This window comes from Podarcis erhardii (genome assembly GCF_964252035.2).
Source record: "Podarcis erhardii genome assembly, chromosome: 7".
NCBI classification, from domain to species: domain Eukaryota; kingdom Metazoa; phylum Chordata; class Lepidosauria; order Squamata; family Lacertidae; genus Podarcis; species Podarcis erhardii.
In genome coordinates this window covers 68393113-68420891 of record NC_138511.1, presented here as the reverse complement: position 1 = coordinate 68420891, position 27779 = coordinate 68393113, and the positions used below count along the sequence as shown (strand labels likewise).

Genomic DNA, 27779 nt, shown 5'->3' with positions numbered 1-27779 from the left:
TAAAAAGCTCTAAAAGTTGCAAATCAGTTGTTTTAATTGCCCAATTGCAACCAGGTACGCTTGTTCAGGAAATATGTGCATTAAAAAACAACTTTATTTAAATCAATTCACACAGCTATTCAACCTTAACCCTACATAGCTTTAAACAGGCACTCTCTAACAAGTATCCACCTCACAGAGTATATGAGGACCCCTTTGCAAGCATTTTGGAAAGTAAAAAGTCTAGAGAAACAGAATTAATGCAACTCCAATCCCATCATGATGTAACAAAGACCCAAGTGGCCGATTTCTCTCTTTTTAAATCTCTGCCCATGTAGTAATCCTGCCCTTTTACAAAGCCAGCTAAATAAAAGCCAAAACGTATTCATCATAAACAGCATGAAGAAACCAAATAGAGTGGCAGTTCACAGTCTCCATGAGGGAATTTCAGTATACAATGTGGTACATGCATAATCTTCAAATCAGTAAGTAGCTGCATCTGCATCATGACAGGAATCTGATAAAAAGGAATACTAGCACGCTAAATGCTGAAAACAAATGAGAGGGGGGGACACTTGATAATGTGCTCAACATATTGAAGGTTCTTAGCCCAGCGTTTCTGTATGGAGGCTGCCTGTCTTGTATTCCTTCCAGCTGTGCTTCAGCTGCAGTCATCCCTTGCTCATCCCTCTCCAACACAGACTGGCTGAGTAGAGGAGGGAGAAATTCAAGGAGGAGAGAGAAGGTTCAAGGAGGTTTCAGAGGAAGATCTTTTAGCACTACCCATGGAAGACAGATGGGGGAGAAATAGGAACACAAGAAGAGAGAGAAGGCAGCTGAATCAAGAGCCTAGCAGCTCCTGAGGGCAGCAGGCAGGCAGGCTGGCCATGGTACTCACTCAGGCTGCCCAGCTGTCGAATGACATTTGCCAGGGTGATGTTGGTCACGCATTCCAGCTCATTCTGAACACTAGGCAATGTCTGACGGCACAGGTGCCTTGGCTCGATGTTCCTTGTTACTAATGGCATGGTGGACCAGCTTCAGGCGGCGTTCTGAAAAGAGAAAAAAAATCCCGCAAACAGGAAAAGGATTACTCAGCCACAGATGCTGGCATCACCAGCAGCACAACATTCGTTTCCCTGCTCAGAAATGAGCTTTATCTAAATCACTGCTTTCATCTCCCCTCCTACACACACACACACACACACCTGCCAGAACTAGGCTTTTAAAATAAAAAACCCTGCAGTTTTAAGGCTTGCTACAGAGAAGCTGGGGCCAGCCACTGTATGATGCTTCCCATTCTGGGCTGCTGTGATCTGTCCCACAAACCATGTGCTCAAATCTATCTAGCCGACTTCTTTCAAATACTGCTAAACATTTAGCCAAAACTATTAAAGGTTAACAGGAGGGGTGTGGAGAACAAACACCAACCGAAGTCCAGTTGGGAAAGGGTTAAACATTTTCCATCACACCAGACAAGTTGGGCTCTCAGGACAAAACAGGAAGCACTTTTAACTGACCAGGAAGCTTGCTAACAAATGCTTCTGAGTCTGAGGTCTGCATCACACACACACACCAAGTCCCTTGTGTTGGAAGGTTCTCTCACTAAAGCAGCTATGGTTTTAGAGATACATGCAGACTAGTAGTTTTACAAAGGCATACGGCAGCTGATAGCTTGACAAACGAAGACTGCAGGTCTAGGAATTAAAGTATAAGCTTTGAAAGGGTTTGACAGGGAATCGTGCTGATCTGCTCTCCCAAAAGTTAAACTATCAAAGAATCTGCAGTTATGCTAACCTGACACTTGAATAAAGCACCCCCCCCCATTTTACAGCATTCCAGTATAAAAATATCAAATACACACATCCCAATAAGAATATTCTGATCATCACTATCTCCTTTCCACTTAATTACAAAAAAACACAATCCTGTTTCTAGCAAATATAAAGTCCATTTGTAGTGCCTATATGCCTAAGTCATTCATCCTCAAGAGAGTATTTCTCTGAGAAATTTAAGCTCTAGTGGAGAACAAAAACAAGCATTAAAAAGATATCCAACTAGTGAAAATAGAGTACACTGAAATTCATTTGCTCATTTCTTTGAAGGAAAAGGGTGGACCCGTTCCTAGGTCAGATGGTGAACAGCTCCGCCGGAGGAGACAGCTGTCTTATGACAAAGACTCTGATCTGCTGTGGATGGAATGGAAAAAATAAAAGCAGGAAGCTGACAGCTTGGGGAACATGACTTCCTGTCACCAACAGCAACAAACCGAGAATCATTTTTAAAAGTCAGCTGTTTGTGCTTGACTTTGAACCACCCTTTTATAGTCTCTGTGGCAGCTGGCAGCTTATCTCTGAGGTCCAGGAGTCATTCCTGGATGCTTTTCTATCAGTGCGTTAAGGGACTGAAGCCGATATTAGCTTTTGCTAATTACCTCCCAAGTCAAAAATCTGAATTTCCAAATCTGACCTGCCACTGCAGAGGAGTTCAAGATCTGGAGGGCACAGAACAGCATCCAAGGTTTTATATGTAACATGAGGTTACAAAAATCTCAAGAAATTAACAGTGTGAGCCAAGAAGCGCCAGCGAAACTTGACAGGAATACAGTCACCTTTTAATGGGTCTTCCTGTGCTTGGATACTGTAGAGGTCAGCCAGCTTGCTGTATACATAATCATAACAAATGATAAAAAGGACAGACTTCTATTTTTCATAGCCAGAAAGGTTGGTATACTTTGTATATGACTGAAGTCTTTCGTCCATTTTTGTGTGCAGCATAGCTCTTTAACCTATTTCGGAGGTGGAAAACTGAGGCTAAAGAAAATTTGCTCAAAGTCAACCATTGTCTTGGCTAAACCTGAATCTGACTAACTCTTCATAAGGGCAGCATCAGACTTTTTATTACTACAATTAGAATAGCTTTCTATTCCTGTTGAAAGGCGGAACTACACAAAATGTTGCAAATAGCATCCCTAGAGAATCACTTGCCAATCTTCATGTTGTGAGTTTTCCCTCACATCATTGGCTGCAGTATTGGGGGTGGGTGGGAGGACAATACACAATGTCATACAATGGAGTGATTCCAAACGCTGCAGTAGACAGCATAACTTGCAGAGGTCCAAAGGAAAAGTCTGGAAGACCACATGTGATTAGCTATGTAAAGTACAAAGGCACTCCCAGAGCAACAGATTTCTTCATGTCAGTTCTGCCAAGGACAACTACAGAATACTGCATACTAACAGTTTAAAGTCACTCAAATGCACTGTGACCACAATGTTAACGTTCCAAATACAGTGGTGCCTCGCAAGACGAAAAGAATCCGTTCCACGAGTCTCTTCGTCTAGCAGTTTTTTCGTCTTGCGAAGCAAGCCCATTGACGGATTAGCGGATTAGCGCTATTAGCGGCTTTTAGCGGCTTATCGGATAAGCAGATAAGCGGCTTAGCGGCTTAGAAAAAGGGGGGGAGGGGAAAAAACCTGCAGGAACGGGTTTTCCGTCTTGCAAGGCATTCATCTTGCGGGGCACCACTGTACAAGGAAAATTCACCGACACCAAATTATCACTGAATTCAGGACTGCAGTAGAAAAGCAAAGATACAACATGCCAACTTCCACATAACAAACATTAGAAATGAACACACACATGTGGAAACAGACTTCTACACAAGGTATTTAATGTTCTGTGCTGCTAAAGAGGGCCTTTCCTACTAGAAATGAAAATTCACACCATACTTAGGATCTGAAAAGGTCACCTCAATTGCTGTTGTTATCATATATATTTAATGCATCATCAACTAAAATTTAATCAAGTGACAGGCCTAATTAAAAAATACCTGTTCCACCTTAAGGGATACCCTTTTTGTTCTACATTTTTATTGTGATTTGGAATCTGCTGTGATAACATTTGATTATTGTTTGACTGGTGTTTATTAAGGTTTTAAAATCTCATATACTGATTTAAGCAGTTTAATGGTGATGCAATTCATAAACACCACATGCAAATGCGCCACCTGAAAGATTACACTGGTCTACAACAAATTTGCTGTCTGTGTTTTTTCAGTTGATTTAGGATGAATCTGATGTGCTGAATCCAAAAATCACATTGGTTTTGCTCAATCAGGTCAAGTTTTTAAGCTATGGCCACATGTCATTTTTTAACGTTTTTGTTCACAGGTACGCTTGTATGGAGCATTTTAGAAGAAGTTGGTGGGGGTAAAATGCCATGTCGAATAATTGTTTTTTAAAAAATAATTTTTTATTAACCGGCCAATCAAATCAAATTAAATCACATCACATAAATTCCGAATTACAAAGCCGAATTTTAATTTTTTGTTTAAAAAAATAATTGTTTTGAATTGTCGAATAATTGTTTTGATTGGAAATGATTATTTTAATGACAAGAAGTATTCAGGTCCGATAGTTCTGGGTGATTATGTCGAAAAGGGATCAGTTTGAAGTCATAAAACCTCGAAATCTTCCATAAATTGGTGCGGCAAAGCATAAAGTTGGGTGATCAAAACTAAGGTAATCCTGATCTTCGATCAGCACGTCATCCTGTAGCTCATTGTGTTGAAAGTTCAGTGCCTATCTTCGGATAACTTCCTGACATTAGTGACGAAGATGCCTCCAGCGTTGAAGGACATGAAGAAGAAGAAGTGGTTCTTGAAGATGATGCTCCACATCCATTTTTCCAAAAGGAGTTGAATGATCTAGTTCGCAACCTCAGCTTGTCAAAGGACTCTGCCGAACTGTTGGCATCCAGATTGAAGGAAGAAAACCTCCTCTCTGACAGTGCTTGCATCAGCTTCTTCTGCAACAGGCATCAAGAGTATCTCCGTTTTTTCTCAGAAGAAAAGGACTTGGTGTACTGTGCAGATATTGCGCAGCTTCTGCTCAAGCTTGGAGTGCCACAGTACGAACCCAAAGATTGGAGGCTGTTCATTGACAGCAGCAAGCGATCACTGAAATGTGTTCTGCTACACAATGGCAACCAGTTTGCCTCTATACCCCTGGCTCACTCGAGTACACTGAAGGAGAACTATGAAGCAGAGAAGTATGTGCTGGAGAAAATTGGTTATGATCAGCATAAGTAGTTTATTTGTGTTGACCTGAAGATGGTGAACTTTTTGTTGGGACAACAGTCTGGCTTCACCAAGTACCCATGTTTTCTGTGCATGTGGGATAGTAGGGACCGTGCTCAGCATTACATGTAGAAGGACTGGCCTGTGCGGGAGGAATTGGTGCCTTGCAAAAAAAGGAACGTCATCAATGACCCTCTGGTGGACAGAGACAGAATACTCTTCCCACCACTGCACATCAAGCTCAGTTTAATCAAGCAGTTCACCAAGGCTTTGGACAAGGATGGTGACTGCTTCACTTACTTGTGCCAGGCTTTTCCAGGATTGACCATGGAGAAGTTGAAAGCTGGCATCTTTGACGGTCCTCAGATCCGTCAGCTCATCAGAGATCCAGAGTTCAGAAACTCAATGAACGAAGTGGAACTGGAAGCGTGGAAGGCATTTGTTCTGATAGTGAAGAACTTTCTTGGCAACAATAAGGCCAGAAACTACGCAGAACTTGTCAACAACATACTGACTGCTTTCAGAAACCTGGGCTGCAACATGAGCGTCGAGATGCACTACATATTTTCACATATGGACCGGTTTCCTGAGAAACTGGGTTCAATGAGTGATGAGCAGGGGGAGAGATGCCATCAGGACATGAAAGAGATGGAGACCAGGTATCAGGGTCGCTGGGACGCAGTCATGATGGCTGACTACTGTTGGACTCTGAAGAGAGACCTCCCTGCCACTGAGCATTCCAGGAGTTCCAAGAAACAGAAGTTCAAGCCCTGAAGTTTGAAAAATGGTGAAGCAACATGCAATTTACGTGTACTTACCTTTATCAATGCCCACCATTCAGTTTGCAGTAAACCTGACCTGATGGAGAGAAATGGATGCTATTTCCTGACTTAGCAGTGCAAAAATACCCTAAATCAGTTGTAGAAATCTAGACAACATTCAAAAAGTAAAAAATTGTTGCCCAGTGTTATTAAAGCATTAAAACCACATATTCTAAAGTCCATGAGTTTTCCAATAGTACTCTTTGCTCATAATCGTAACACAAAGCCTCAAAAACCCCCAAAACCCATCTTCTGGAAGGACTCATGTCCTCATAAAGCCCCCAGCCTTTTGTAACATTTTAATACACAGCTGTTAGGCCTGTAAATTAGGTCAGAATAGCAGTTCTAGAGGAAGGGGTGCTTTCTTTCCTGCCCATTTTCCATCCTAAATTGCCCCACTGGGGAAAAATATGGGCATGGTACAAGCCCATATATCTTATCAAATTTAACAGCAGATGAGGTAGGGAGGGGATATGGAGTAGGATAGCTTTCAGAAGACCCCTTACCCCAGAATCTGTGCCAGACTAATGAACACACACTCACACTGGGATATCTAGTCACTCCTGCAACATAGTTGGTAGAGCATGAGACTCTTAATCTCAGGGTCATGTATTTGAGCCCCACATTGGGCAAAGCAGGGGGCTAGACTCTATGACCTTCACAGTCCGTTTCAATTCTGTGATTCTTTGAAATACACGCTGCACCATCACAGGAAGTAGAAATGGAACACTCAAGAATCAGCCTAAGAATCAAGTTTGGCATATCAGAAATACATAAGCAAGAACGTGAGAAGGAAGACAAATGTAAAAAGGAAAAAGGGAAGGAGTGGGTTGTAATGGATTTAAAAATTAAAAATAAAAGAAAGGAAGAGGAAATAAAAGTGCAAGCACAAGCAACAGAGCAAAAAAAGGGGGCAGGGAGACGGATCATCCACCAGACATACAGAAACAGAACTAAAGAGAAGAAATCTTTGCTTCACAAGTTTTGCTCTCTGAAAGTTTACCTCAGGTTTGTTCTGTGGAAATTGTAGAAGACAATGTAAAAGCACTCCAAGATTAGTCACTTGCTTCCATACCTAGGAGGCACACTGAAAAGGCCTGACTTCCATGGCAATAGTAAAGAAAAGAGCCACCTGGACTGTTGAGTGTCTGTGGGCACCCTCCCAACATATGACTTTGTAACCTCAAAATATGAGGGTGGAGGAACTCTGCCTGTGTTATGTATCTTGACCAGAGATCCGACAATAGCAGCCTTCCTGACCTGTGGCAATCATAATGCTGACATAATCCTGTGGGGTTGTGGTTATTTTAAGCTTCAGAAAACAGAAATGGCTGAGCTGTGGTCCAAAAGGTCCACATACAAGACTTCCTGGGTATTTCTAGCACTGAAGAGCAGCTATGTCAGAGACAGAAGTCTCCCACTTGCATAAAGTGCACTAGCAACCACATGCTAAGCACAGCTAAATATATATTTATTAACCTTTTTTCATACACAGGACAGTGCCCCAAAGCAACCTAGAATATAGAAAACATTAAACCCCATATAAAAACAATAATAATGCATATGCAAACATTAACATTTTAATAAAACATTGTTACCAAAGGGTGTGTGGCAGGAGAGAATAGCAATTGTGGTGGGAAGATTCAAGGACAATATTGTATTTTGAGAATGATTCTTTTTCTTATGTAGCTGCATTGTTTTTTTACTTTCTGGCTATCCCATGACCATATTATAAAGGAGGCATAGGCAAACCTGGCCCTCCAGATGTTTTGGGACTACAACTCCCATCATCCCTAGCTAACAGGACCAGTGGTCAGGGATTATGAGAATTGTAGTCTCAAAACATCTGGCGGGCCAAGTTTGCCTATGCTTGTTATAAAGTTTTACAGAATCACAGAACTGCAGAGTTGGAAGGTACTCTAAGGGTCATCTACTCCAATTCCCAGCAATGCAGAAATATTTTGCCCAACGTGGAGCTGTAGTTGTGTTCTATGTTACAAAACAAGCACTGCTAGGAGGTGCTTCTTTTTGTTTTCCACTGCATTTCTATCAATTAAAAAAATTATTCTGAAAGTGTGACCCACAGAAAAAAGTTAGAGAACCACTGCCCTAAACAAAGCAGACCAACACAGTCGCAGTGCCAAAGATCACAAATGCCCTTCCATAAAAAATACCGCATGGCAGCAATCTTTTGGCACCAAAGTGTGTGTGGGGGGGTGTGTGCGTTATTTTTTGTTCAAAAGCTATCTGTGAACACAGAAAGGAAGGAAGCCAACATATGCCCCACCCTCTCCAACACAACCGTAAGAACCACTTCAAGTAAGCCAGAGGAAATTGGGAGCCTGCTTTAGCACTGATACTTAAAGGTGAGAGTGAAGACAGAAAAGGGTGGGGAGGAACCACACATGGACTTTACCAATTTCACTTCTTCTTTACTGTGAGAGATTACCTTTTACTAAACCATCTGTGTGAAAGAAACATCTTTAAGCTAGCCACAATGACTGTCTGCTAGCAGCAAGCCATCCCCCTAAAGATCTGGCATCTTTAGGAACTCAGCACTTTGTAATAACTCAGATACCTGACCCTGAACCCAAGGCCAGCGTTCCTGGAGCATTTCTACAGACTTGACCTCCCCCCACTTACATAGGGGGTTACATTCCAGGGCCCTACGCACATGAATGAAGATCGTGTAAAGTAGGGAGCACCTCCTAAACACCTTTTAAATGCTCTGCCCCCCCTTTTTTTTTGCCATACCAAAAATTCTGTATCCCAAAATATCCACAACTAGAATTGAAGCTCTAGAGCCGGCAGGAGGCTGGAGAACACATCAGAGAGCAGCTCCTGCTGCACTACCTCTCATACCAGCTGTTAGACAGGTAGGTTGAGCAGTGTAAACAAAGCCTCACTGCTCCTTCGCTTTCTTCAGGGCTTCCTCCACCCTCACTGATGTCCTCTTCTGGCTCCGGGGGGGGGGGTGTCTCCTCATGAGCCACAAGGACTCGCCAGCTCTCTCGTGCCATTTCCTGATTTGAATTGAATTCTTTCATTATTTCCTGGCTCCACGCATACACGCGGTCACACGCAAGCCGATCACGTGTAAGTGGGATGCCTGTAGTTGCAAATTATCCCCCCCCCCAACACACACACCCTACAAACCCAAACAGCAAAGCCAAGCAGAACCTCAGGGATAGCTTTTGAGAATGCCCACTGGTGGATTAGACACACCAGAAGGTTTGGAAGCAAGGGAGAAAGAGGATCAGCAAATCTGAAATTCTCATCAGGAGCTAGAAGTCCTGTTTCATTCTGCCAACACAAGCCAACACAAGCCAACTGTTCCTTCCAATATCTAAAAAGACAACTAGCTTTAAGCGTCTCTCAGCAGCAGCAGTTCCTCCTTGAAAAAGCTAGAAAGTCTGGCTTTGTGAAACTCCAAAAGGCCAGGGAAAAAATAATAAAAACAACGCTGGAAATACATGCAGAGACCAAAAAATAAAAAGGATGTTCAGCAAAAAGTTCTGCTGAGGGCCCAGAGCAATATTCACAAGAAAGGATGCTGTAAATCCAGAGCACTAGAATTACAGGGCAACCTAAGGGAGGTGCCTCAGCAATCGGAACGAGAGTGATAATTATGAAGCAACTACCACGTGATGCCACATGCTATTGCTTTCCGCCTGTAATGAGTGCTTATTCTCTCCCTGTAATGAGCACTTATTCTTTCGCAAATATCATGGGTTCATCTGTCATTGATGGCTATAGCTGCCCTGCTATTGCCAGCAGCCAAATAATAATTGGTAGGAAAGGGCAGCTATAGTGATTTGAACAGGATCCTCTTCTCCCAACAACCCTAAGAGGCCTGGATATTCACCACAAATAAAAAGACCAAAACTCTGACCTCTCACATTTCCTAATCAAAAGGAAGTTAGCTTGTGTGTGGTCCTCACTATACCCTCGTAACAGGTTTTATTTCTTTCCTCATGAGGAACCCAGAGCAGAGTAAATAGTCTCACAGCTCAATGGGCTTAAATACAGCACTAAGAAAATCCTAGGCTATTCCTCATCCTGGTACCCACAAATTGAAAATATTAATCTGTTTAAGAGATTCACAAAAATGCTTGCCTGAACAAAAATTGGTCAGTTTACGTGTGTGTGTGCTAATCACTGCAAACTAATACACAAATGAAAATATCTAGGCAAAGGTTTAATTCCTCAAATACTAAGTTACCAATTAAAATTGGATAACTGCAGTAACCAATGTTCATCCAACTGACAAGATTTCTAGTACCTGTAGGGTAAAATGTCCAAAGACACGAAGAAAGCCTTTGGAACAACAGTTGGAAAAACTTCACTGCTGAAAACTTTGTCTGGAGAGACCATCACAGACTGCAGCAAGCAGATGAAGTGATGGGCAGAGCACTACTGATAACTGTACTCATGGGAAAACATGGCCTTCGACACAGCAATTGACAGCATCCAGACTCTGCTTGTCTTGGAAGAGCTGGCTGTCCCTCCCTCTCTCAAGGAGCTGAAGATCTTCATCCAGAACAGCTCTTCTTTATTTAAACTGTCCGTTTCCAACATTGTCTTGCAACAGAAAAAAAAAAGTGTGGGGCTAAGATCAGTGAGCTCAACTATCTAACTTTATACTTTATGTAAATTCTGAGGGAGCCTTTGGGAGTGAGGAGAGTAACTGGACAACAAATGCATTGAAATGTAAATGATTAAGCAACCCATTTCTGCATGCAAATCATCTTCACTATGCAAAGTTGCACTTTTTGTTGTAGCCTCTTTAAACTTGCTTTAACAATTATTTTTTGGCACCATCAATCACAACAGTGCTAGGAAACATGGATCAGGTCAACATTTGGCACATTGGTAGACTCCATCAGGTAGCTCCTATATCCCAACTTTCAAGTTATTAGTTCAACAGGTGCCATTTTTATAAACTGTATAATTTTGAGGCTTACAATGTACTAAAGGCACACTCCCATGCCCCTTTAATATGGTATGACTCCTCGATGTTCATTCTTGCAGCTTCTTCTACAATAAACAATACAACCCCTGCTACAGAGAGCTACAACCATGGAAGCGGGTTTCAGCTATTCAAGCATCCAAGGCATTATGAACCTTCAGTATTAGAACTGTATGCAATAAATGATAGACAAGGGAAATGATAAGGGGCAAAAGCTTTCCTACATTGTATAAATGGTTATATAATTTATAGTGAGTGAGTAGCGTGGAATAGATTAAAACTAATATTTCCTTCCAATGGAAAGAATCCTATCACAGTAAGTTGGGTATCACAGGAATTTAAGTCAACAAGCTAATGACTGACTTGGTCAAGGGTTGATTAACTGTTACTTTATGTGTTATGTTTGGATATCAGCAAGTTTCAAAAAAGCATGCACATTTAAATGAAGAATGACAGAATGGTTATTCATTCTCAGATTCATGTTTTGCAAAGCCACAATGCCAGTTTGACTCCAGGAACGTGTTCTGGGAAGGGGCACTCATCCCACCATTCTGACATTTTAGTACACACATTTCTGTGGATGGTAAATATTAACTCAAGCCCATAAATTAACAGAGCTGCTCTAAGAGCAGGTATCTTTCGGACATAAAAGGTGCAGTGTGCACATGTGCAGCATGTTTCAACTGTCACTAATAAACAGGCAGTGAGGAGAGCATGCCTTCAGCACCTTCTGCATCTCAAAAGTGCTTTTTATGTTCTTTAACCAGCTTTTTAAAAATGAGTCTATCTGTTTTCTGGTCGTGTTTCACAAATACAGCATGCCCCATTCTAACCGAAGCAAATGTCTTACTAATGAGAAAATCAAACTATACCAATTAACTTATTTCTAATTTGCAATAATAAAGACCAATAAAGATCACCACTATCACCAGCCAGTGAGTTCATTATAGGCAGGAGAGGGAGACAACCAAACAGAGAAGTTGGTGATTTGGCAATATAAACTGTAGGATTCTTCTTAACCCTACACCACCTCTAAGCCTGTAAGTCACTTGCCCAAAGCTAGTAACAATACTGTGTGAGTAGCAAATTAGTCTTGCTCTTGTGGGTCACATAGGCACATACACTTTCTGCAAATAGGTGAAACAATGCAGTTGGGGGCTGTTTACATGCGTGATCTATGACTCCTTTGGTTGTGCAGTGATTGTGACCGGATTCTGAGGTGCAACCTCAAATAGGAAACCTAGTTTACCCTCTAGGTTATTGGTGAGAGACTTTGATTCAATTCTACAGACTGAAGCCACTTTGTATGGCCTAATGCTAGTCCAACTAGTTGGCAAATATATTACAGAAGAGAAAGAAACTACTCCAATGACATGGGTGAGGGCAGCTACAAACAACTGGTGTACCATAGGTGGCACATCCTTAAAACCCTCCTATGCTTTTCAGTATCCTAGCATCAGTTGCAAAGAGATTAAGAAAACTTGTAAATCATCACTTGCCTGTGGCAAATAAACACCTTGAGGTGACCAGACAAGAAAGCATTTGTAAACTGCTTAGTTTCTTCTTCCATGCCCAAAGACATTCCACAAATTATTAGCATACACACGTCTCTCTATGTGTGTTTGTGTGTGCGTAGACTAGGGCTGGGTGATACGTATACTAGTTAAACATCATAATTTATTGATATATTACAATGTCTGAAATATGGGTGGAACTATGTAGAGGTGAACAGTAGGCTGGGCGTTACCTGTTTTTTCATCACCAGTTAAACATTGTGATATACCAATATATCATGATGTCTGAAATAAGGATGGAGCTATGTAGAGGCATTGGTTGGCGTCATGGTTTTTCCTACACTGTGATTTTTCCATAGCACACACAAGTACACATCACGATTTGCACTATATTACCAGGTCAAAAATTATGAAACCAGTATCACGATACGGCCTTCAAACTCGTTTGGGACAATATATCAATATATCGCCCAGCTCTAGTGTAGACAGAACCTTTATGCACCTATTTACAAAAGGGGTTACTCCAGTATCAAAGTACATCTAAGGATAGTTCACTCTCATTTGCTCATGGCTGGCATACTGCATTCTTCACCTGGGAAATACCCTGCTTCTTCTCCTCTCTTAAAATTTACATGTGCTAGAGCCAGACTACAAAAGAGAGGGTTGCTTCCCTACCGAAAAAGCAGAAAATTTATCTTCCCTTTACAGACATTTCCTTCCTCTCACATTGTATCTAGCTAGGAATGGTTATCTGTTGGCATTCTCCAGGATGTGTGCCCAAAATTGTATCATACAAGAAAGTCCCTAGAAGCAGTCAGCTCTCTTTCCCTTAATGCTTTCCCTTAATGCAGATTCTAAATTATGCACTGCTCTTTCAATAGCAATTCTAAATTACAGGAATAAAGCAGTCTTTTCCACAGCAGCTCAGCAGCTCTTTCAGTTTCAACTTATGGCTTGTTAATTATATCCCAGTACTGAATGCCCCCACCCTTCCGTTTGTTGCACTTAGGGAATACTGGAAAGATAAGTCTTTTCTTAATTATTAAATGTAAATAGCTCATTAAATATAATCCAATTACTTTAATTGTACGAAAAGGAAGTCATTACAATATGTACACGCATTCTTGCCTGAATAGATTTAATATCTTAAATTAATCATGGCTGCATTCATATTATTAAGTCAACCTTTGACATTACAAAATTTATGGCAGTCAATTTTATCTTCTTAAAATGTTTTTACAGATAATTTTTTGGAAATGAAATCAACTTTTTTTAAAAAACAAAACTGTCTCAAGCATTTCAAATAAGAATACAGGCGGCAAAGATTTTGCATGTGTCCAACTGACGTGTAATCCTGAAGAAGGTAGAAAGGGGATGAAACTGGAGGAAGGCATGGGGCAGACTTATGCACACTCCGTTAACATACGTGGGTTCCAGGAATGCCTGTATACAAATGGTACCAAGACAGAAAAGGAGTTGAGCTCTGAACACATTATATATTTTGTTAGCAATCTATACTTCAAACTCATGTTTTCCTTCCTCAGGATAAAATTCAGTTTAAGAAACAGAAGTTACGGGAATCAGGATAAAACTTCACAAAATACCCAGGTTAAAAATCTTGGGGCGCCTTCCAGTCTCATCAGTGACTATGCTACGCTAAAGTGGGTTTGCAATCTGAGCTCCTGTCCTCATTAACATCTTAGGCTTCTTCTTCAGTCTTAGTTGCACAAATACAGACGTGCTTACTAGTGGCTAAATACAGTCGTTGCATCTGAGGAAAAGATTATTTTAAACAAACAAACAAATGCAAACAAAAAACTAGGAACTGAAGAACCTAAGCAGCTTCTTGGTAGTCCAGATGTTATTTCTGGTGTTACCAAGCAACTGGATAGTTCACTAAACCCAGGAGTAACAAAAAGGCAAGAGCTAAAATATACTGACTACCACCAGTTCTTAAAGCATTCTGTTAGTCAACTAGAAACCACCAAGCCAGGATTGAGGAGGTAGAGCACTTGATGCTAAAAGAGACCACCAATAAAGTAAAAATATCAGAAGCCTGATGGAATACAGAAAGTCAGTGGAACATTTATTCCCGGCTAAAAGCTGCATAGGAAGAAAAGGGTAGGATGTACTGGAAGTGATATGGTGTTCTTTATGTCAGAGAGGACATAAAGTCCAATTACAACTACAAAAGAGAGCTAGTTCAAAGTACTGCAGTAATAAGCAACTACAAGTACCCTCAGATCCATTAGTTTATGGAATTCACGGGCAAGATGGGTAGAGATGGACAGTAGCCAATAGGTCATTAAAAGGGGATTTGACAAATTCATGGAATATAGACATGATTTGATTTAGAAAATTTATTTATTTTGTATTTTTTAAAAAATCACAAAAGCAATGTACAGAAAAATCAAATACAATAGAACAGAATTTCAAAACTGTATTTGACTGCTTGTATTTGATTATATGTTGTTCTTATATTCAACTAATAAAATATTTAAAAAGGGGGAAAAATAGAACAGAATTTCAGAACACTGTACAAATTAGAGGTCCAGTACCAAACAAAGAATACAAAAAGTGTACAAAACAGAGATAAACTATAATACAAACAAGAAACCTCAAAATCAATGTACAATATAAAAATCAAATACACTATGACCATATTGAACCTCCAAAATAAGAGGCAATATACGTTTCTATACCATTTGCTGGGAACAACAGTTAATAACAACAACAATAACAACAACAACAACAACAACAACAACAACAACAATTTTTTATTTATACCCCACCCTCCCCAGCCAAGGCCGGGCTCAGAGCAGCTTACGAGCAATAATAAAAACAAGATGAATGATTACAACTTAAAAAATAAAATAAAATACAACATTAAAATAATGGAACATTAAAATATTAAAATGTAGCCTCATCGCAGGAGGAGAAGGAAAAGAAAAAAAGAAAGAGAGGGAGGGAGGGAATCAAATTGGCTCCAAGCCAAAGGCCAGGCAGAACAACTCTGTCTTACAGGCCCTGCGGAAAGAAATCAGATCCTGCAGGGCCCTGGTCTCATGAGGCAGAGCGTTCCACCAGGCTGGAGCCAGAGTTGAAAAGGCCCTGGCTCTGGTTGAAGCCAATCTAACTTCCTTAGGGCCTGGGACCACTAGGGTGCTGTTATTTATGGACCTTGAGGCTCTCCGTGGGGCATACCAGGAGAGGCGGTCCCGTAGGTAAGAGGGTCCTAGGCCGTGAAGGGCTTTAAATGTCAAAAACAGCACCTTAAATCTGACCCTGTACTCCACCAGGAGCCAGTGCAGCTTGAAAAGCACTGGGTGAATATGCTCCCATGGCAGAGACCCCGTGAGGAGCCTCGCTGCAGCATTCTGTACCCGCTGGAGTTTCTGGGACAGCTTCAAGGGCAGCCCCGCGTAGAGCGAATTACAGTAGTCAAGCCTGGAGATGACCGTCGCATGGATCACTGTGGCCAGGTCGGGGCGGGAAAGGTAAGGGACCAACTGCTTGATGCAGCGAAGGTGGAAAAATGTCGCCTTGGCTGTTGCTGTAACTTGCGCCTCCATGGAAAGGGAGGCGTCAAGGATTACAACCAAACTCTTACCGGAAAGCAATGGCACTAATTGGGCCCCCGCAAGAGAAGGGAGTTGGTCCCTCATCCCCATGCCATCCCGACCTAGCCATAGGACCTCTGTCTTCGAAGGATTTAGTTTCAATCGGCTCCCACGAAACCATCCAGCCACAGCTTCCAAGCATCTGGTCAGTGTGTTCGGGGCAGAGTCGGTGTGGCCATCCATCAGCAGATAGAGCTGAGTGTCATCAGCATATTGGTGACAGCCCAGCCCAAAGCTCTGGATAATCTGGGCAAGGGGGCACATAAAGATGTTAAAAAGCATCGGGGAGAGAATTGCGCCCTGCGGCACTCCACACACCAAGGAGTGGCGCGGCGACATTTCCCTCCCTAGTGCCACCCTCTGTCCCCAACCAGAGATAAAAGAGCACAACCAGTTACGGGCTATGCCCTGTATCCCCACATCTGCGAGGCGGTGGTCCAGAAGATCATGAGAAGACTGTTGCTGATTCCACGACTGTAGGCTTCCCCAAAACAACTGATTAGTCACAGTGGAAAAGAGAATGCAGGACTAAATAGAGCTTTTCTCCAATTCCACAATACACATTTCTTGTCAGAGATAGTAAGAAGCTATTGATCAGTGATATGATAGATAGATAGATAGATAGATAGATAGATAGACAGACAGACAGATGAGAGAGAGAGATGCCACCTAGTAGAACAGCCTCCCATCAGATGTCAAGGAAATAAACAACTTTCACACTTTCAGAAGACATCTGAAGGCAGCCTATATAGGCATGTTTTTAATGTTTGATGTTCTACTGTGTTTGGTAGAACAAGAGTGGCTGGAGCAACCCAGTCAGATGGGTGACATATAAAAACAAATTACTATGATTATTATAGAAGGATAAGACAAATTTGTGCAGAAGACTATCAATGATTACTAGACATGACGGCTACGCTCTGCCTCCACAGTCAGAAGCAGTATGCTTCTAAATACCAGTTGCTGGAAATTGCAGGACGGGAGAGTGCTCCTGTACTCAAGTCCTGCTTGCAGGTTCCCCATGGGTATCTGGTTGGCCACAGTGAGAACAGGATGCTGGACTGGATGGTTTTATCCAGCAGACTCCTCTTATGTCCTTTGAAGAAATGATGTGGGTAATGACAAAGGCGGCTCTTAACAAAATTTGTATTTATACACCAAATTAAAAGTCTGGAACTACGGGGGGAAAGCATCTGGCTCCAGCTACATCCCCAATATCTCCCATTTGTAATTAATCCAAAGTAGCAATTTCAAGAGCCAATGCAAATATTTTGGGTTCACTTAAACCCTCCAGGATGATAAAGTGTTAGCTAATAAGTAAATTTCCCTAGGTACCAGTATTTCCAGCTCTCAGTTCTTGCAATTTCCACAACTTAAAAATACTTGAGAGATTTAACTTTTTGAGAAATCAATCAGATAAATGCTACTACATTTTTATGCCACTTAGGTTCTTACTACTGGGTGGGGTGGGGTGGGAAATAGAAACAAGAGACATTAAGTTATGGGAACAGGGAGTGGGGGTGGTGGAAACCAGAGAAAGAAACTTGAGGCTCTGGCCTGGAAAACCTCTCCATGCCTCAAAGATAAAGCACTTTTTAAACTGATGGCATCATAAATCTGATGAACTTAAGTGATGCACATTGGTAAGATTTGGTCAGTGTTGGTGAAGGTTTGAAAAGGAAAAGTAGTTTAAGTATATCTGGTGAACTTGCCATAGGCCTGAACTATGAGAACAAGGTACCATACCACACCCATAGATAGAAAATCACTGGATTTAATCAATGAGACCAAAAGTTATTATCCTAAAGGTTATAAGTTATATACCCTTAGCAACTGCAAATCTCAGCTTGCTGCTCAGTGAAAATAAGTATCCATCTGCCCAATGCTGCTTTGCGAATATCTGGGACTATTTGTTGATAAGCAATATAGCAGCAATATAGCAGCACAGACCCAGGAGATTACAAGAGGCCTGTAGATCACTTTCTTGATTGTTACATTTTCTGTCATCTATTGAAGGCAGATTGCCACAAATGACGTATATGTCAATATATTCAAAAACAGCTTATGTAACCCACTAATTTAAGATCTTAGTCTGGAAATACACATTCCTTGTCCCCAGTGCTATATTAGTTGCTTTATTTTATTTGTTTCAGAAATAATGTAAAATAGAGGTGGTTTTAAACACACACACACACACACACACACACCACTAGGGTCATCACCAATGTAAACCTGAGATTCTATGTCCTTTTATTGTGAAGGCTTTATAATATCTGCCTTGCTCAGGAATGAGGGCTAACTGAAGCCTCTTACGTAAAGCAAAGTTTCACAGAAATGCCCTTGATGCTGTTCTGGTTTCTCAGAGGTTTTTTTTAAAATGCTGCTTTGTAAAATAGGTAGGTCAAGGGCATTTCTCTGGGGAAACAGACAGCTTTTGCACTCTCAGAGGCACAGTTAAGCCTTTGTGCAAGTTGCCTTCAGAAGATTTCTCCAATGAACCAGACCCAAGAAGCTGCTAGAATTAGCAGAACAGGATTCAGATGTTTTACTGCTGGAAGTCACTGGCTAGGTTAGTCAGAGAGAGTGGGTCAAATCCTCGGGGCTGTGAGTCACCTTTATTCTTTTTACCTTTAAATGCTCCTCACAGAATACAGAATGTAGCAGAGGAATTGACATTCTGAGACATTCAGTCTCTCAAGACTTTTCTCAAAGAATGATTCTAGTCCTCATGATTGGGGAGAAGATATCTCTGAAAAGAATCAGACAGTTTCAACTCATAACCACCTTTAATTCACTGGCACAAAATGTTAGGATGGCCTCTAGCATTTATGTTATTTAAAAGGGATTACACAAATTCATGAAGGCTAGGTCTAATTATGGTTTTCACTATGGCTTAAGAATGGAAATTGTGTGACAAGAGACAGTGTACCTCTTACTATCAAAGGCAAGAGAAAAATAAGAAATGGCTACCTTCACCATACGCCTACTTGTGAGTTTCACATGGCTTACAACAGGCCTTTATTTGAGTTACAGTGCTAAACTAAATGGGCTGTGGGACTAATTCCACCAGCAAACTCGTATATCATAGGTGTGTAGCTATATATGCAACCAGCTGTTGCATATACAAGCAGATGTGTGCAAAAGGGGAACTATCTCTTCTGCTCTTACACCACTTTAAGAGGTCTTTTTGGTTGAACCTTGAGAGTACAGTGGTACCTTGGGTTACATACGCTTCAGGTTACAGACTCTGCTAACCCAGAAATCCCTCTAATGGACTCTTTTAACCCAATACCTCGGGTTAAGAACTTTGCTTCAGGATGGGAACAGAAATGGTGCTCCGGCAGTGCGAGGCCCCATTAACTAAAGTGGTGCTTCAGGTTAAGAACAGTTTCAGGTTAAGAACAGACCTCCGGAACAAATTAAGTACTTAACCTGAGGTACCACTGTACCACAATTACACCAGCACTCATTCCCAATTAGGCTCTACTGCTTGCATTCTGCGCATGTTGCAGCCGTAGCAACATGCCCCACATGGAATGTTTTTCGCCCATGGATGCAATTTGGATTATCTCACTGTAAAGCTGCTTGAAGGCCAAAGGACAGTATCACGTTTCCCCCTGCAAAACTATATGCAGAGAATCAAAGACAATGAATGCAAGTGGGAACAACAGCCTCAGAAGCAAAACCATCTTAACTGCACTTACTATCCTTAAGTTAAATTCCATTTTAAGTAGTTTCACTTTGAGCAAGCCTGAAACTAAAAAATGAAATACACCTAATGGTTACTACCAAGCTGAAAAACAAGTATGAGAGTGTCTATTAATCCTGGATAGATATTTAATACTGGTTCAGCATTTTCTTGTATACCAGACATCCTATACTTACTTCAGGGAATGTGGAACTTTGATGCAAAGCGAGGCTAAATGAACAATAGTCCCATCTCCCCTTTTGCCTATGTCTCAAGAGAAAACTCAACTTTGTCTTCTATGAGTCATCTGTTTGGAGACATTTATTTCTATCGTAGTAGATATGAGGCTAAAATAAACTGCACACAGACTTTATTCAGGCCCATAAAAAAAAAGATAAACAGATGATCAGAATCCGAAAGTTTGGTAATGTAGGGAGAATTAAGAACATAAAAATAAAACCTGAGTAGGAACATTGAATGCCAGGAGAAAACTGGATCCTTGTTGTACAGCTGTACCCCTGCTTTTCCTTAATAGCCTTATCATCTGTGAAAGCTGCAGTGTCTAAGGAATAAGTAAGTAAAAACCTATCCTGGTGACTAGGACATACAAAAAAGCAGACAACCTCCAATGGCAAATTCCTACTATCATTTTTTCAGACCTACTGTTGGAAGTGCAGTTATCCCTCTAATGGACTCTTTTAACCCAATAGCACTGTGCTAAAAAAATGGGGGGGGTGCATTCTTTAAAATGTATCAAACTATGTAAGTGCCAGTTCAGCATTTTAAATGTGCAGGTGGGGAAGAGAGATGTAAGAGCAGGAGTCCACAATTTCAATCACCATAGACAAGTGTCCCATTACCCTTTGGCAAATGTGAGAGGGGACCTAACCTCAGCTCCAGGTTGGAGCCAAGGAGAGAATAATCCCCAACCACTATGCTTCAACTGCGAGATTCATACCCGCTACGCCCACTTTCAAATTGAGAAGAAGGCTGCAGCACTATCAGCAAACTATAATTTCTAAGATTTGGGGGAACCACAACAGTTAGGCAGATATAAAAACCTCTATGTGATTGTAACATAAGCATGTTGTGTGCTTTTCCAAGACTGTAGCAATGCAGGAGACTTGATATTCATGCCACATCACAGTTTTACATTTTAAAGCTGCTTTTTAAAGCTATAATGTGTATGACAAATGCTGTATTAACTGGAATACCAATCCATTAGGCACTACTCAACTTTTCCTGTTTGGTTAAGCACTGAGTAGGCACCATGAGATTTAGCAGCATATACTTTGTATACAAGCAAAAACAAAATATAAGAAGCCTTGAAAACACAAGAAAGAGAAAACATCTACTGGGGATTCGCAAATCTGATATATAAATACAAATACAAATAAAGCAATGCACTAACAGCCAGTGTCTGCCTCCTGATGGGGTAACTTAGTTCACACATCACCATAAGTTATGGTTAAACGGGTTACCTTGCATGAACAGAGTAATAGTACATGCTTGCCTAGTTGCTTCTGCTTCGCTCTTCTCCTGGGGCAAGCAGAAGTAACAAGCCATGAAGTCTGACATCCAAACCAGGACGTAACAACACGCCAGCCAAGAACAAACCATGATCATGGTTTGTTACACAGGCATAAAACACAATGCTGGTGTTTGGACATTAATGACAAGCCAAAAGTCTTGGCTTGTTGCTCTTGTTTGCACTAGAGATGGAACACAGGGGGTGTGGTGGAGCAGCAGGCATTGGTACACTGCTCATTTAAAATAAGTTATCAACCATGACTTATAGTGAGAAATAGATACCGCTCCGGCGGGAAGGTAAACGGCATTTCTGTGCACTGCTTTGGTTTTGCCAGAAGTGGCTTAGTCATGCTGGCCCCATGACCCGGGAAAACTCTCTGCAGACAAACGTCGGCTCCCTTGGCCACTAAAGCAAGATGAGCACTGCAACCCCAGAGTTTTCTGCAACTGGACTTAACTGCCAGGGGTCCTTTACCTTTACCCTTAAGAGCCATAGTCAGTCCCCTCTTAAACTGCGCTTACAGCTTCTTTTCATGTTGCAGCATGATTTCCTGAAAAGGGAACAAGTATTTATCCCAAGGATAGGCAGGTTCAGTTTTCTTAATGTTAGTTGGCTCACTTCATTTATCTACTTGCACTTTGATGTGTTTTCGAACTACTAGGTTGGCAGGAGCTGGGACCGAGCAACGGGAACTCGCCCCGTCACGGGGATTCGAACCGCCAACCTTCCGATCAGCAAGTCCTAGACTCAGTGGTTTAGACCACAGTGCCACCCGCATCCTCTTAGGAAGGCTTATTTCAAAGGTATTTAATTTTAAACTAAATCTAAAAGGCTGTGCTAAAAGGTAAATTGGAATTTCTCATTACAGAACAATATAGACACCCAACTCTAGATTTGGAAAGCTTCTCCACTCCTTTACACTTAAGTAATCATGGCCACACCCAATAACCCGAGCAGTGTTCCTCCCTACTCCTTTCTACTGGGGATTCCAAGATAAACAATGTGTGTGACACCATAGTAGATTGAGATTAGTCAAGTGTGATGAATAAATCAGTTGTTCCACCTGTTTAAAAACACTTGTATGCCATCCTTTATTGAAAGGATTTCAGGGTAGTGTATAACGTATGCCTATCAGAATGCAATGCAACATGACATTGACCTAAAAGTGGCATGACACTCTAATATATATCCTCTCAGAAGTTAAGACTCACTGAGTTCAACAGAACTTACAGGTATGTGTGCATAAGACTGCAGCCTCAGTTTTGAAAAGTTGCACAAGAAGTATACCACGAATTCAAGCGATGAATCTACTTTGCACCAAGACCTTCTGGCAGACTAATAATTGCAGAAAGCAATCAGAACTTAAATATAACAAACACTTTATATATGGCTTGAAATAGAATTTCTAATAAAACTAGTATGAGACCATTTGGTCTGTAGATGACTCATTTCCACAGATATGCTATGCAGACACTGGCCAGCTGTTCCCCAGTTCTTTTCCTTCTTTAAGAGGGAACCATGACAAATCCTATTTTCCTGTTTGTGGAAGGTATGTTTGTGGGTAAATGGGATTTATTTTTGAATGGCTCAGTCATGTATTCCAAATGGGTAGCAACGCATAAACTTCTATTTTATTTATTAGCTTTGATTTGTGTGTGTTTGTTTAAACTGTACAGTGGAACCTCAGCTTGCGAACGTGGTCAGTGCGGGAGGCACATTCACAACCGGCAGCACCGCATCTGTGCATTGCGGGTCGTGACTTGGCGCTTCTGCGCATGTGCAAAGCGTGATTTTGGCAATTCTGCACATGCGCCGAAACCCGGAAGTAACCCGTTCTGGTACTTCCGGGTTCGGCACAGTGCGCAACCCGCAAACACATAACCTGAAGCGTCTGTAACCCGAGGTACCACTGTATTTTTGTTATAGGATTGTTGTGGTTTTATGTTGCACAGTCATTGGGAAATTTATATTGAACGATTCTATAAAAGGCTCTCGTTAAGAAATAAAATAACACAAATAGAAAAAAGGCAAAGGATATTAATGCTATGTAAACAAAGAATCTTGGGGTAACTTAAAAACAAGGACAGTTCTGGTGCAATGCTGCTAGTGATATTTACAGTAAAGTACTAGGGCAATTAAGGAGTTCAGACATTTCTAAAATTCTAAAATTGATGGCAAAAGGAAGCAATCTTATGCTATGCACTGTTCTACTAACATACGGTACATAGGCAAACATTAGCTGAGCATTCAATATATCTCCATATTTTTATATAGAAAAGCACCCAAAATGCAGCTCCCTGTGAAGGGCAATTAATAAGTAGCAGACAATTGTTTCACAGCCAATACTGCACACCAGTGAAAACTGATACGCATTTTAAAAGGTTACTATGCAAGTAAATTCCAGAACAATTCCACCCATAATAGATTTTACAAGTAAGGGCAACTGGCTGCATGTGCCAACAAAAAGGGTGAGATTTTCACAAGCAAAGCAAGTTTCACGGAGACAAATTCCATCAACATACATACAGAAAATGATACCACATAAACAAAAATGCTAATAAACTTTGTTGGTTTGTTCAGGAGCAAGCCGATCATAATATCCACCAGGTTTCCTTGAGAAATAAGGCCTGTTTTGTTTCTTAAAGAGATCTTCAGGTGGCCTTAAAGGAACAAATTCTTTCATCATATAAAGGAAACATCCCTGCATTCCAGAACTGGCACCCCTACTGTAGGGTGCCATTGCCAGCGTAATGGCCAAAGCATGGAACTCGGATCAGGAGAAACAGGTTCAAATCCTCATTCAGTCGCACTGCTCACTGTACAACCTTGGGCCTGTCACAAATTCCTCAGCCTATCCTACGTCAGAGGGTTGCTGTGTGAATGAAATGGAGGAAACTGTATGTGTACTGCTCTGACCTCCTTGGCGAAAGTTGAGGACAACAAGAGAGACCGCAGGCACACAACTTGCTTCCCTTTCAAAAGTCTAAACTTGTAGATGCAGATGCATAGAGTCTCATTACTTGCTACTGAGTACCACAATTGCCCCAATGCTGGTGGCAACGTTACAAAATCCAGTCTTGTACCTGGACAACTCCAACCGAGTGCAGGTGCACTTTTCAGTGTATCCCTGGATTTCACAATCCAAAAGCCTCCCAAAGCAAATATTCCTCTATCTCTGCCCAGCCACTGCCTTTATAATAGAGCATAAATCTGAAATTAAAATAAGGAGCATGGATACCATTCTTATTACAGGATGACCACCTTTCTCAAAAGTATCATTGTCTATGTCACACTGACACTTTAAGGTCACAAATACATAGATCACTACCCCAAGACCTCCAGCCATGCCTACGGCATTTGTCATACACTTTATATATTTAAAAACCAGGACTTCTTAATCCTAGGGCCCAATTTAGGCTCCTCTCCCACATAAACCACAAAGACTCCCTAATCTACCATGCTCCTACCAAGAGTCCTACAATTGAAATGACAAAATCCACAGCTGGGCAATACCTTGATTGGGACTAACCAAAAGTCTTTAAAAAAGGATTTGCCCAACTTGAGCTTTTGCATTTGCCCCCACCCCCACCCCACCTTACAGACCAACACAGCTATCTTTGCTTTTAATGACTAAGACAGTCTCCATTTCTTTGCAGACTTGCTTCATACTTTGTCTCCTGCACTAACACCCTCACATTCAATATGGTCAGAAGCCTGTCTCACCTGCATTCAAAGTCCTCTTCATTCCTCCTGGATTCCCTTTCCTGTTCTTATTGTCTTTACCTAGCTGTGCCACCTACAGTATATCAGTTGTCCTACCTTCCACCATCATAAACACAAAAACACCCTGCCCTTCTTCCAGTCCCAGAGTACCCACATCCTTCCTATCACATAACACATTTAACTGTAACACCTCACGGTTTACCCCATCACTTGCAACTGATGAACCCCTAAGGAAGAAATTATAGGAAATCCAATCCCAAAACAAGCTTACCAGATAAGTGGAAAGAGATGGAGAAGGACATGCATTGCTTTAGGAGAAACCCAAGAACCTGCCATAAGCCAAAAGGGCTATGTTGCAGAGCACACAAATGGGTACATTCATACCTATGCTCTCAAGAGAGCAATAATTTTCTGCAGCTGCAGAACTTTCCCCTTTTGTATTGTTTGCACTGCCAACTCAGTATGCCCCAAGTGCAGTTGAAAAGCAACTTTACATTTTAATATAACAGCATTTCCTATACTAGGTGTGTAGGCATCCTTCAGCCCTGCAGATGTTGAACTGTAACTCCCATCATACCCAGGAAACATGAACAATGGCCAAGGATGATGGGGAGATGTAGTTCAGCAACCTTTGGCAGGACAAAAGTTTCCTGCATCTGCCCTGTATGGGTGGTAGTGTAATAATAATAATAATAATAATAATAATTATTATTATTATTAAATAATAATAATTATCCCTACCCTGCCCATCTGGCTGGGTTTCCACAGCCACTCTGGGCGGCTTTCAACAGAACATTAAAAACAGAATAAAACTTCAAACATTAAAAACTTCCGTAAACAGGGCTGCCTTCAGATGTCTTCTAAAAGTCGGATAGTTGTTTATTTATTTGACATCTGATGGGAGGGCACTCCACAGGGCGGGTGCCACTACTGAGAAGGCCCTGTGCCTGGTTCCCTGTAACCTCACTGCAGTGAGGGAACCTCCAGAAGGTCCTTGGTGCTGGATCTCAGTGTCCGGGGTAAACAATGGGGGTAGAGACACTCCTTCAGGTATACTGGGCCAAGGCCGTGGATGTACATTACAGAAGCAAAATGCTTTACAGTACTATGTTACATTGGGCAGGTGACAATAAATTCAGGCTGCAATCCAAAAAACATTGATCAGGAATGTACTGGGCACAACTATTATTGTTATATTGTGATTTATTTCATTTTTTCCCACCCTTCCTTCAAGAAGCTCAGGATATATGATTTCTCTCTCCCTTTTTACTTAGGCAACATTCCTAGTATCAGGTAGGTTAAGCTAAGAGGCAGCAACAGGAACAGGATTACTCAGCGAGCATCCTGACTGAATGAGGATTTGGACCTCAGTCGCATTTTGACACTCTAATCCAGACTTTCTCAACCTTGGGTCCCCAGATATCATTGGACTACAACTCCTATCATTCCTAGCTAGGAGGCCCAGTGGTCAGGAATGATGGAAGTTATAGTCCAACAACATCTGGAGACCCATGGTTGAAAAAGGCTGCTCTAACCACTACATCACATTGGTTCTTACAATGGAACTTACTTTTGCTTAAGGACATACAGGATTGCCCTCTCAAAAAACGATCTCTTGCTTCAGCAGCTAAGTACTTTGCTTGATACTATCTGTACCTCCAACTCCTCCACCTAGAAAGCAGTGCGAGACTGCGTGGTAGAAAGAGTGCTTTATCAAGAATTTATCAAGATAGCAAGCTATTGCAAGCTACTGCGTGCGTGCATGTGTGAATACCATCTTAGACCAACACAATCAAGACCAACGTTTCTCATTTTCGAAAGGAACCCTCTCACCCCACCCCACCGGTGGGTGATGCAGCCCTTATTAAAAGCAGAACCCAACTAAACTTTCAAACATTTCCTTATTTCCTCCTCCCTCTTAATTCTGTGATTCGTAACCCACTCTGGGAACCCCCTAACTCTCCTTCTTTCTTTTGGCCGAAGGGATGAATAAAAACCACTTCGACCAGTAGAAGTTACACCAGTGGCTCGTAGTGAAGGGCAAAACAACTTCTCCTACGAAAAGATGGGTCTGCCGAGGAAGGGCGTTGACGAAGAAGGTAGAGGGGACGAGACACACACCCGAGGGGGGGGGAGGAGGTAGCCATCCCAGCCCGCTTCCTGCACCAGGGGCTGAGGACCCTGCGGCCCTCTATGAAGTTGAACTACAACTCCCATCAGCCCCAGCAAGCGCAGCCGAGGCTAAGGGATGCTGGGAGTTGTAGTCCGGCAGCACCTGGAGGCCCGCGGACCCCCCACCCACCTTTGCCCAACACCTTCCTGTTCAGAAAGCCCCAAGGCCCCGCCCGCGCCACGACCCTCCGCCGCTCCTCGGTCTCTCCCGCGTCAGCCTCTTCCCACACGGCGAAGGCAAAAAAACTGCCCCATCCCATAATAACCGCTCCTGCCCATGCCCTCCTCCGGACACCCGGAAAAGGGCAGCGCCTCGCCCTCCCGCCGCCACGGAGCGAGGCTTACCCGCCCACGGCCGCCTTCTCCGCGCCTCCCTCCGAACTCCTCAGCACCGAAGCGGCCTGTCCCGGCCGGCCGCCATTCCACAGCTTGTCCTCTCCCCCGCCCCGCCCCAGCCTGCGCTGACTGAAGGTGGCCCCGCCTGCTCCGCCGCCGGTCCGCGCCACCATTGGCCGGCCGGTGTCTTCTCGCCCCAGTGCCATTGGCCGGGCCTTGCTGTCAGTCACTTGGTAACCTTCCGCGATTTGCGTACCCACCCAGATTTCTTAAATGACCACACCCAAACCGAGCCTCCTCTTTGATTTTTTTTTTAATAAGGGAACAACGCGGGGCGTACCATAATG

At 42.2% G+C, this 27779-nt stretch overlaps 1 protein-coding gene across 2 annotated transcripts in view; it reads right to left on the bottom strand.

The window, feature by feature from the left end:
- The window catches only part of WASF2 (WASP family member 2), a 47848-nt gene extending 20291 nt beyond the window's left edge, over positions 1-27557 (bottom strand). Inside the window, exons 1-2 of one of the 2 annotated variants that reach the window (XM_081872506.1) lie at positions 27442-27557; positions 878-1031 (exon numbers count right to left, since the gene is read on the bottom strand). In XM_081872506.1, coding sequence (XP_081728632.1) covers positions 878-1007 — 130 coding nt within the window. In that variant the 5' untranslated portion in view covers positions 1008-1031; positions 27442-27557. Of the gene's footprint in view, positions 1-877; positions 1032-26494; positions 26614-27441 lie in introns of those variants that run through there. The other variant, XM_081872507.1, reaches the window with a different exon arrangement.
- Between the last annotated feature and the right edge of the window lie 222 nt (positions 27558-27779).